Below are 12,507 nucleotides of genomic sequence, written 5' to 3'. Positions count from 1 at the left end.
GAGCACCCCAAACACCCACGCAATATATTATTGAAAACCGCGCACTGGATATGGGGCCGCTACGTTCTAGCCGGCGCCCAAAAACCGCCGTACTCACCCAAAATTCCACTACTAGCTAATTCGAAACTCGCCAATATAGCTGCAAGGGTGGGGCTAGATGTATGGATCGATAAAGGCATACGCACAATCGGCGATATATATAGTGAAGGGCACCTCCCAACATTCAATGCTCTTGCCGAAAAGTATGACTTGGGACAGGGTGGTTTCATAACATTTGGAGCAGTAAGGCAGATAATACGCTCCTGGTGGAACTGCGGCAACTTAGAACCCAACATTGCTCCCACGCTCCACGACATACTGGGCAGCATAGACACCCCACTAAATGTATCCAGAACATACACGATCCTAGCAGCCCACCAAGAACACAGACAAGAACAAGCAAAAAACAGATGGGACAACGTGCTGACTGCACCACTCTCACAACACGCATGGAGCCAAGCTAAGAACATGATAAAAGAGGTATCACGCAACCCACGTTTCCGCTATACCCAGTTTAAATATATACACCAAACATACCTATCCCCTCATCGTATTACGCGCATGTTCCCTCAGTCAACCCAGGTGTGCCCCAGATGCTCTGTTCTCGACGCCAACTTCTATCACATGACCTGGGACTGTCCCCCGGTTCAAACAACATAGAATGACATAATAACTTTGTTGTCGGAATGGACGGCCATTACGCTCTCCCCCACACCCGAACTGTGCCTACTGGGGATAACTCCAAGTCTTAAAAACCGGAAACAGTCACTGAGATGTATAGCTCTGGCACTGGTGATGTACAGGCGCCTCATAGCCATGCATTGGAAGGACCCGGCCGCCCCTGGGATCGATCTGTGGCGTTCTGAGCTGCTGCAATGGGCCAAAGCGGAAGCAGACATGCTGCAGCTCCTATTGGCCAGGGGGATTCCAGTTAAAGGCTTAACCACCTGGAACCCCCCATGTAACAACCATAGAAAACAAAGACGACGAACGCCCACCATGAATATCCTACAAAACCGCAATCCCGAGACTTTACACCACAATCCCGTTAACACTACCTCATATTAACATAAACATAACAAGGTTGCGTCTCAAAGCACACAGAACTACACGGGCACATGGAAAGCTCAACACTCTTCTGGCAAAGGAACACACAATAACAATGTACAATAATAACAAAACAAAAAAACCAAAAAAAGGGGCTCGGTGCGCTCCCCCCCACCCCCCTTTGTGTGCCCCCCTCTGCCCACGGCGCTTGCTGGCTGAGCACCCCACCCCCCTGACCTGTGCTCTCACCTATACTTCCCTAGTAATAGACTCTTAATTTCTTAAGGTCGATCAGATAAACGGTCTCCCTGTGCCCTGCCCTACCAAACCAGCGCACGCCACTCCCTGATCGCACGCGCACCGGCACCACTGGGCATCTTTACCAGGAAGTACCTGAACTGATAGCTGAGGGCTGTGCAGAACATGTTACTACTTGCCATGTAACTTGATCACCTGTATCTATCTCTTTTTTTCTATAATTATTTGTTATATGTTAAAACAATAAAAATATATATTTTTTTAAAAAGAGATTACAGCCATCCAGTCAAGTCTGGTGCTAGGGAGCCAGCCAGAGGTGAGTCAGAGATAGGAGGCTTCAGGGGGGATTACTTTACTAAGGTCGCACTGTTAAAGTTTCTACTTATCCCTCTCGAAGAGTCAATGGGGGCCTTTAATAAGGTGCTTAATGCCTCCCTGACATCAGCATTAGTCCTGATGCCATGGAAGCAGGCCAAGATACTATCCCTCTTAAAAAAGCCCACAGATGACCCCATGGAGCTATCAAATTACAGGCCTATTTCCCTTCTGCCAGCACTGTCTAAGGTATTAGAAAAATTGGCTAATCAACAGCTGTCTCAGTACCTCGAGACTAATATATTGCTCTATCCCAGTCAATCGGGCGTTAGCCAAATTTTAGTACGGGGAACAACCTGATTGAAGTCACCGATCATATTAGAACCACGCTAGACGCGGGCGGGTGGTGGGGGAGGTCGTTCTGAGTTTGTTAGATCTGCCAGCAGCCTTCGATACGGTTTCACGCTCCATGCTCGCCTCCAAGCGTCTGGAATTTGGGGGACTAGCTCTGAAGTGGTTAGCCTCCTTTCTGAAGGACAGAAAGCAGGAAGTTTGGGTACTCCCATATTTCCCAAAAACAGGAGTCAACAGTGAGTGTGCCACAGGGATCAGCCCTACCCAATTTAATGCTTATCCTCTAGCACAGCTGGCTGAAGCCTTAGGAGCCAAGGTAATCACATATGCAACAGCTGAGTGAATAGCTGAGTGTCACATGTGGGAAGGCTGAGAAGACTGTGGGAGAGTCTATTCAGATTTGTCTATTGTTCGTCTTTTTACTTAAGAGTAAAATCTTATTCTTCAGCCCCAATCCACCGGAATTGAAGACCCTGTGCCCAGCAGATGCCCGTCTCTAGGACCCCATAGGGAAATAGTTAAGAATCTGGGCATCAAAACTGACAAAGATCTTTCTTTTTAGCCACGGGTTATATCAGTGACAGGCATGTATTATGGGCTTCTGCAAACACTAAGAAAATGTGTACAATTTCTCTCCCTTGTCGGCGAGGAAGGCAGTCATCTAGGTGCTCATTACTTCAAGGCTGGACTACAGAAATTCTCTGTAATTAGGATTGCCAGCCTATTTGCTTAACAAGCTTCAAGTAGTCCAAAATGTGGCAGCCTGTATGTTCCGGATTTTGCTTCTTAGAACAAATGTACCTTCGCATCTGCAGGCCTTGCACTGGTTCCCAATAAAGAAGAGAGTCCTTTACAAAACACTGGTTCTTGCCCATAGAGCACTGCACCTTTTGCGTGGTGGTTATTTGAAGGAGAGTCCGCTTTTATGTCCCTTCCAAACATTTGCAATCTGCTCATGGCTTTCTTGCAAAGATCCCCGAGATACAGCGCTGTAGTATGGGCGGTAGGACCTTCTCCTCTTGGGATCGGTGGTCTGAAATAAACTTCTACTACAGTTCCGCTCAATAGCTTTACCCTCTCTGTTTAAGAAAAAGTTGAAGACATGGCTCTTCAATCAGGTCTAGCAACAATGGTTCTTCGCAGTTCTCAATGAAAACGAAGCGCCTGGACACTCCAGAGAGTAGCAGATCATTTATTAAGTCCTATTCCATTTCATTTACGACTCCAGACCCGGAAGGTGAACCCCCTGAAAATGCCTATCTTTATGCACCACTGACTCTTCCTTTCATAGGATTGACTTGTGCATTAAAGTGCACAGGTTTGAACATTTTACTTACCTGTGAAAATTCATAACAGAAACAGTACCTACTTTTTAATTACGTTCTTGGTTTTAAAACATATATAAAAAGGAGTGTTATTTTTCTAATTTGGTTTTGGATTTATTCTTTGAGTGTGTCCACCATTTATTACCTTAGTGAGTACAACAAATGCTTAGCACTGCCCTCTGATAAGCCTAACTGCTCACCCACACTACCACAAAAGAGAGCGCTGGTATTATCTACTTTTGCCTCTGTAAACCAATTGGGGATCCACTGGTCTCTATGCAAGGTGTACTTCTTTTTAGTGCACCACATAGAGAGCTAGCTTTCTACAGTTTGTCTTGCAGGATGCAATCCGAAACTTTGCGTTCTGTAGCGTGATGGTCCCGGAGCTGCGAAAAAGCATGTCCAATACCAAAAGTGGTAAAATCAATCTAAAGTGAACCTGAATTGTCCTGGTGCACTGTGTATTTCTAGGAGGGATAAAGAGTCACACAGAAACTGAAAACCTTACTTAAAAAAAACATTTGCAGCATCAGCAACCAACACTAAATTCCAGAACTGTGCAAGGGATGTCACCTACAGCACCACTGCTTCAAACTAATCAGTTACGCACTGTGGAGCCTGGTGACGAGAGCAAATTTGTGAAGGGGTCCGTCTGTCCTAACCAGGAGTCTGTGATTTAAATTGTAACTGTAGCTGAAAACACCAATTCCGCAATCATATGCATTTCAGATGGAGCAGGGAGTACAGACCACAGGATGCCATGTCATCACCTGGACCCAGTGTTTAATTTGAGCCAGTGGATTCTGGTGCTGGGCACCAGCACTTTAATTGTCAACACCGGCACTTATGACATGGTTAGGCTGTTTGTGTAATTTAGAGATGAGCACAACAGCTGTTAATTAATTCAACATATATTAAAAGCAACTAATATCTCCTGCCCAAGTCATTCTCATAGCTTTGGGGGAATTAAACAGTCTGAAATTTTACATTTGTAGCAGTATGAAGGTTAGTAGTAGTGTAGGTACTGTCAATGGCACTGGCAGTAGGTGGTACAAGCTGTGGTAGCCTCCTGACAAGAACCCTGGCACTTATTTATTTTACAAATTAAGCACTGCCTGGACCCAGAGACTCAATATAAAAAGGATGTTGGCAGACACTCACATCTGCCTCATGAAATCCAGGCAAGGTCTTAACGAACGTTTTTGAGCCACCATCCAAATTTCTATCAAAATGAAGAGTGACATTCTAAAAACTAAGGGTCAAAACTTTGAGAACACTGGATCCTGGTGTCCATGACATGTGAAATATGAAGGTTCATCAGCAACTGTGGTACCTTTAAGAAACAATGACATCAGTTACAACTGTGCTTCTTGGAGGATAAATGGCTGGCGTTAACACTGTGTCACATAGTGCCAGGTGGTTGAACTGCAAAAACCAACATCTACATTGACAGAAGACACTCATGGAACCTATAGGAAAGAGTAAACAACTTAAGGATCTATTTTGAAAATCCTACAGGAAAGTGGTGAGTAATACCAGAAATGCCTTGACGAAAGTCTGTCAAGCATGAACACGTACTGGGTCCCATGTAAAGGAAACAGCTATCGCTGTGGTCTTTATACATATGTATGATGGCAGGATCAGTGTTTGTTACATGCTGCCAAGATGGGTCACCAAGCAGTTTAAATTCACTGTTGATATATTTGCAACTGTGAATTCACAAGTTTGAAACCCAGCAAAATAAACTAATCTTAATGAGCCTGGTAAATGACCCACCCATAAAATTGGTAATAAAGGCAAGCAGATGTAGTATGATGCACTGTAAAATAAAAAAAACAAGCTATTATTATACAGCTAAAAAACATAAACAGGAAACCTTGTGAAATTACTCTGAATATTTTAAAGGTGATACTCTACATCAATTGTTCACATGTTTTGAAATGAGAGACAAATTCACGAAGATCTGCCTTAAAGAAGCTTGGGAAAAAGAGGATTTCTATGGCTTTATAGAAATTATTAGGAGATGAAGTGTATGTTACCAAGAGACCAAGATAATGAGCCATGTTTTGTGGCAATGTAAATTGTTAATCTTACTGAGAGGCTTTTCATTAGTCCCCTTTTTCAGACAATAAATGAAGAGCATAGAAGTTATGATAAATTCGGGTATCAGATTTATTCTACACATTTATATTCAAATTTAAAAGTATACAGGTGGCTGTGTTTCCTTACAGAGTTATATATAAACTTTTTTTTAAATAAGCTTCATTGACATTCAAGCTTCAGAGCAAACCTGACAACTCTTAGCACCATCAGTCAAATGATTTCAGTGAGTAAATCACAATAAAAAAATGTAAATGTGGGAAAACTGGAGATGATCGGAATGGGATAACCATAAAACTTAATTTCTCAGTGTAAACCAACTGGAGAGGCAGGTACTGTGATTTCCTTAAGTGGAAATGATGTCCAAGGTGCCGTTATAACTGCAACTTCTTCTTTAGGAACAATGAAAGAACGTATGGCTGCAAGTATTGGGTGTGTAAAATATAGGCACAATGACCAACAAGTTGTTCGACACTATTCTGTTTCCAAAATATTAAACAGAGAGAAGTCAAACATGGAAAACCTTGGGCAGAATACCAGCCAAATATTCATACACAACCAATTAAATATGGTACGATTAACAATGTACTGGATGAATATATATATATATATATATACAATCTTCAATAAATAAAGAGAACTCAAACCAAATAGTGAATGGTGTAATGCCAACCTGGGGAAGAACCAAATTTCCATATAACTAAAAAGAAAAGGGGAGAAAAGAAAAAAACAAGATTCACAAAATAGCAAACCACTTAACATTCCCCTCTGGATCCCCACCTATAAATGTGTACTTGACTGTAAATACATTTCAAGTGAGCGTTTTGTTGTCATACTCCACCCACTTAACCACAGATCAGTCAAATAGTATGACATCAGATAACACACTTGCTTGACCCTTCATCACAGTACAAACCTCAGGAATTCAAAAGGTCTCTAAATCTGTCTGAACATAAGGACACATTATTGTTGAAGTTAGAGCATAAATAAGTGAAGTATATTTAAATGCCTGCTAGTACATGCAAAAATTAATCATTCATAGTATACTATGCAATTCTTCCAGCTCTTCAATCTTCCTCACCCAAAGATCATTCAGGATAAGGTCTCACCTGTGAGGCAAGGGTGATGCTTGGCTGAGACTGCAGGAGGTTGGCTTGGCTTTGCTGAGGTAGTTGTGTTAAGAGATTTTGCGCTTGCAGAAGGCCTGGAAAAATTAGGAATATTTCACTGGAAAATTTACAAGATGATAGAATCATGCCGATCGGTAAAGGTTATAAAATATTTTACCTGAGGACAATGATTAATATGTAAATATTTTATAACTGAGGGGCATTGGGTATTCAGGCAACACTCAATACTGGTCCATAGGTCACAAGTTTAAGATTTCATAACAGTCAGTTTATTTGTGCATTTAACATCCTAATTTCTGCCAGACTGGGTCACATGCCCATCATTTGCTCACATGAAAAAGGGCTGATCTAGTTAGATCCAGTTGCGTCAATGAATCAACTTTAAAATAAAAAAACAGCTTTTGATCTGGCTCCCCAGTTTAGTTTTTGGTGCACCAAACAGGACGTAATGACATTTCACTATACACAAAACATGTTCGTCATTTAGCTATTTCATTGACATATTTAATTTTTTCACAAGTCAGCTCTAACATGCAAAAATGATACTAGTTGCTTAAATGTGAAATTCCAATTGTGAGCCTGCAGTAAAGCATTTTGCTGCTCACTAGGGCAAAAGAATCACATGAGCTGAGAAGCAGATTAATAACAAAGGAGTCCAGCTGTAATATTAAAATGATAAAATCCTTATTTATTATTGTAATGCCAACTTTAAAACTATGCCAGCCAGCCGTCAAGATAGGGTCTTCTGCACAGCGTTTAAACCTAAAATGTTAATCACACTTTGAAAAGAGTAACATGACCTAAGTAATGTATTCAAAGAGACGCTGCACACTTGTATTCTGCACAGTTTCAAAAGCATTTTCATTTTGGATTACAAACAAATAAGTAATTCTTACCACGTTAGGAAAGCTGTGGGGCGGGTCAAAGGGAGTGTATAATAAATAAGTAAGGAAAAGATGAATATCCCATTGGGGCATCAGTAACGAAGAACAGGGAAACATGCTGTAGGCCTTTAAGGAATCACACTGGTGATTTAAGTAAGGAAAGCTGACCGTAAGAAGGCAGAAAGCTCACTCCTAACCGTGCCCAGAGAAAGGCCTTGCCTGGAGAGAGATGGAACATATCATAAAACATCAGACAAGTTTGGTCTGGAGGGGGTCTCCTGGGCCCAGGGCAGAAAGGATCTGAGACAACGTGAGCAGTTTTAGTTTGCCATTCTGCAAAAAAGGTGTTCAAGGGCTGAGGTCCCAGCCTTTTTTCAGGGACAAGGTAACAGCTGGAATAACTTCTACCTTTCTTAGAGCAAGGTACACTCTATGGCACCTTTGCAGAGCAACAGCTGTACCTCCTGCAGCATACACATATGCACTCCTGAAATCTATTCTGATGTGGGAGGAATATTGGGTGTGGAGGAGAGAAAAGGTAGGAAGCAGCACTTTTGAACAAGTTGCTAGACCTATCGGTCACACTGGAAGGATAGCCAAACAGGGAGAAAGTGTTGAATCCTGGCCCTGCCAGGTGGTAACAAGCCACCGAGGGCCCACTAAAGTGGCCTGAAAGAACTGCACTGGTTAGGAAGGCTGTTGCAGTCTATATGCTAAACCCTGGAAATAGGTCCTACATTTTCAGGCTTTGTAGGGAAATTGACTTGCAGGGGTCAACAACCCTAAGGAGTGCCCTGTAGCAATGTTATATTTAAAGTTTACATTACCTATACCCAATTGGCATAGGCTAACTTTCCTGAAAGTTCTTGGAATTTGGTACACAGGGCATGTACGTTAGAGAGTCACCCCAGGGTTTTCAGCACTGGTTCAGCCACCCTGGGTATGAAACAGGTAAAGTGAGTATCCCAATTCCCCACTGCAGACTGGAAGAGCAGTTCTAAACTGCTAGTCCGACTTTGCCATTTAAAGCAGTGACAGAGCCAAACCTACCTCTGCAATTTGCGCAAGTCACCCCTATGGCAGGCCTACCGAGTCCCAAGGCAGGCTGCAGTATATTTAATGGGTAGAACATGTTTTTGACATGTTCTGGAAGTAAAAACACGAAAACTACTTTTTTATTGTGGGAGGACTTGGTCACCTCACTGGGTACAGGGTTAAGACGGTGAACCCTAGGTCGACCGATGCAATATGGTCGTCGGCAGGTGGTATGCAAATGACTGAGGAGCTCGCTTTCAGCACCCAGTCTCGGAGGTAAAGGAATAGAAGCATTCCTCACCTGTGAAGGTGGGCTGTGACTACCACGCAAACTCCCTCGAGGCTGAGGAGAGGACCAATGGAACAACTGTGAATTGAAAATGTTTTCCTCCCACATACAGTAGAAACCACCTAGGATGAGCCCTGCAGGTCGAAGGTCAGAACCTCTTTGAGCAAATGTAAGGGACAGCCATCCACTGCCTATACAAAGAAGGCATATTTGTTGAGCCCCTCCAGGTCACGGGACAGGTTCACAACCTCACTCATATCAAGTGACCGATCTAGACCCCTGTACACCATTAGATTTGTATGAGGCTAAAGTCGAAAATCAAATGTCAGGGCCAGACACATGCAGATGGGCACTCAAAACAGGGGAACAGAACTATACATATTGCAGGAGACACTCTCATCCCAAAACATTTGAGTCTGAAAGAGTTGTTGTAGATTTCCCCTCCCCCTCCACCACCACCCACTACACCCAGGTGCTCTCTTACAGAACACAATGCAAGTCTGCTGCTTATAAAAATTCCTGCCTTTAGAAATTCACCAGATTTCAAAGTTTGTGCTTTAGCCTTCATCTTTTATAACTCATTGGCCAATTTAAGGAATACCATTATAGGGCAAGGCCAGCATCTTCTGTTGAGCCTGCACAGACAAATGTGTTTCAGGCATGAGGTACATCATACAAACAGACCATGGCAGTTTGCTGTGGAAACGTCAGTAGTGTCTCTCACCACTCCGACTGTGCTGATTGTGTTCATCCTTGAGTAGTTAATAAGGATTCTGTCAATGACTCAGGAGGTCAGTAGGACTAGAGCTGAGGTTGATGCTAGCCGATGTCTGACAAACTACCCCTTTCTAAAGGATTAATAGAAATGAAACTGGCAGCATTGTAAAAAAAATTTGCTTCAGAGATACAAGACCACACGGAAGGTTTAAAACACGGAATGTGACACACTGGTCCGAGTTTTTTTTCTAAACATCTCTTTGCTGGTCTTACGAAGTAAGGATTCAAGAAAGTGATTTTTATTAGCTCCAATATTAACTGAACCATGGGCATGGCTTTATGTGTGGGTTCGATTAAGCACTTGTGAACGGTGTTCATAGTGGATTGAGAGGTTAGAATATAGGCAGTACAATTACAGAATCATAGAACCAAAAGCCACACAGCTTGGCTTGCGACTTCAGTACAGTCTTCCCTAGTTCATCCCTTGAAATTCTTGAATGCAATCTAGGTATTAAACTCCCTCTTATGTCATGTAAATCAATCAAATATTTACGGACACATTGTTGTAACGGTCACATAAATTACTTACCCTGCTGCCCCTGCGGAGATTGAGAGATGATAAATTGAGCTGGCTGCAGGTTTGCTGTAGGATGCACCAACACAAACTGCTGTAAATTTAGATTTTGTTGCTGAAGATGCTGCAGCTGTTGTAAATCCTAAAAAAGGATTAAGTCTTCAATCTGAAGCAAAGACATTTACGCGGTTGCAAAAAAAGTGCATTCAAACTAAACTATACTAATACATACTAGTAACGGACAGTTTATCAGAAACAGATGTTTACTCGTATAATAGCTGGGGAATATTTAAGATTCTTTGCCAGCAAAATTTATTGTCAGAGCTATTTACAGAAAGTTCAATTTGTGCCCATGCATGCACTGCGATCCACTACATGATTAAACTCCATTGTTTTAAGTATACACATAAGGATATCAAAAATATTTGAGTTTCAGCACTTCAATACCAAAGTGGTTAGTACAATTGCAATTTATTTACACATCAGGATTTGCCCCCATCCAGGTAAACATTGTGGTGATATAAAGGATAGCTGTACAAGAATCATTCAATTGATCCGTCTATGTAACCTCCAGGGAGGTGGGTAAAGGCATTGCTGAAAGCTAGGGCCAATCAATAAAAGGGCAATGTCCTGGAAACTGCCAAAATCACAGTTCATACCAACCATTAATCAAAAATGATCAATTCCATTACCTCAGGGAATGTCAACACAACATTTTTTCAAATATAATGATATACATTCCACATATTATGAGAAAACCGGTGGATTTCTCTTACGTCCATCCTATGACTGCTTAGTCTATGTTTCAGTCTACTTAGGGTTTGTATAGCGGAGTTGTAAGGAAATGCCTCCTTGGCATGGTTACCCCCTGACTTTTTGCCTTTGCTGATGCCAAGTTATGATTTGAAAGTGTGCTGAGGCCTGCTAACCAGGCCCCAGCACCAGTGTTCTTTCCCTAACCTGTACCTTTGTTTCCACAATTGGCACACCCTGGCATCCAGGTAAGTCCCTTGTAACTGGTAGCAAGGGCCCTGATGCCAGGGAAGGTCTCTAAGGGCTGCAGCATGTCTTATGCCACCCTGGAGACCCCTCACTCAACACAGGTACACTGCTTGCCAGCTTGTGTGTGCTGGTGGGGAGAAAAGGACTAAGATGACATGGCACTCCCCTCAGGGTGCCATGCCAACCTCACACTGCCTATAGGTATAGATAAGTCACCCCTCTAGCAGGCCTTACAGTCCTAAGGCAGGGTGCACTATACCATAGGTGAGGGCATAGGTGCATGAGCACTGTGCCCCTACAGTGTCTAAGCCAAACCTTAGACATTGTAAGTGCAGGGTAGCCATAAGAGTATATGGTCTGGGAGTCTGTCAAACACGAACTCCACAGCACCATAATGGCTAAACTGAAAACTGGGAAGTTTGGTATCAAACTTCTCAGCACAATAAATGCACACTGATGCCAGTGTACATTTTATTGTGAAAGACACCCCAGAGGGCATCTTAGAGATGCCCCCTGAAACCATACCCGACTTCCAGTGTGGGCTGACTAGTTTTGCCAGCCTGCCACACACCAGACATGTTGCTGGCCACATGGGGAGAGTGCCTTTGTCACTCTGTGGCTAGTAACAAAGCCTGTACTGAGTGGAGGTGCTTCTCACCTCCCCCTGCAGGAGCTGTAACACCTGGCGGTGAGCCTCAAAGGCTCACCCCCTTTGTTACAGCACCCCAGGAAACTCCAGCTAGTGGAGTTGCCCGCCCCCTCCGGCCACGGCCCCACTTTTGGCAGCAAGGCCGGAGGAGATAATGAGAAAAACAAGGAGGAGTCACTGGCCAGTCAGGACAGCCCCTAAGATGTCCTGAGCTGAGGTGACTGACTTTTAGAAATCCTCCATCTTGAAGATGGAGGATTCCCCCAATAGGATTAGGGATGTGCCCCCCTCCCCTCAGGGAGGAGGCACAAAGAGGGTGTAGCCACCCTCAGGGCTAGTAGCCATTAGCTACTAACCCCCCAGACCTAAACACACCCCTAGATCGAGTATTTAGGGGCTCCCAGAACCTAGGTAATTAGATTCCTGCAACCTAAGACGAAGAAGGACTGCTGAGCTGAAAAACCTGCAGAGAAGACGGAGACACCAACTGCTTTGGCCCCAGCTCTACCGGCCTGTCTCCCCACTTCAAAAGAACTGCTACAGCGACGCATTCCACAGGGTCCAGCGACCTCTGAAGCCTCAGAGGACTACCCTGCATCTAAAAGGACCAAGAACTCCAGAGGACAGCGGCTCTGCTCCAAAGAAGAAACATCTTTGCAACAAAGAAGCAACTTTGAAAGAACACACGTTTCCCGCCGGAAGTGTGAGACTTTGCACTCTGCACCCGACGCCCCCGGCTCGACTTGTGGAGAACCAACACTACAGGGAGGACTCCCCAGCGACTGCGAG

At 43.5% G+C, this 12,507-nt stretch overlaps 1 protein-coding gene across 11 annotated transcripts in view; it reads right to left on the bottom strand.

The window, feature by feature from the left end:
* POU2F1 (POU class 2 homeobox 1) overlaps window positions 1-12,507 on the bottom strand; it is a 511,154-nt gene that overhangs the window by 236,794 nt on the left and 261,853 nt on the right. For 7 of the 11 annotated variants that reach the window (XM_069202748.1, XM_069202754.1, XM_069202756.1 and 4 more), the window contains 3 exons: window positions 10,083-10,209; window positions 6,548-6,642; window positions 6,112-6,138 (listed from right to left, as the gene is read on the bottom strand). In XM_069202748.1, coding sequence (XP_069058849.1) covers window positions 6,112-6,138; window positions 6,548-6,642; window positions 10,083-10,209 — 249 coding nt within the window. The remainder of the gene's footprint in view (window positions 1-6,111; window positions 6,139-6,547; window positions 6,643-10,082; window positions 10,210-12,507) is intronic. The other 4 variants (XM_069202752.1, XM_069202755.1, XM_069202753.1 and 1 more) reach the window with 1 other exon arrangement.

The sequence above is a fragment of the Pleurodeles waltl genome, chromosome 8 (assembly GCF_031143425.1).
Source record: "Pleurodeles waltl isolate 20211129_DDA chromosome 8, aPleWal1.hap1.20221129, whole genome shotgun sequence".
In the NCBI taxonomy this organism is placed as follows: Eukaryota; Metazoa; Chordata; class Amphibia; order Caudata; family Salamandridae; genus Pleurodeles; species Pleurodeles waltl.
This window is presented reverse-complemented; position numbering and strand designations above follow the sequence as displayed.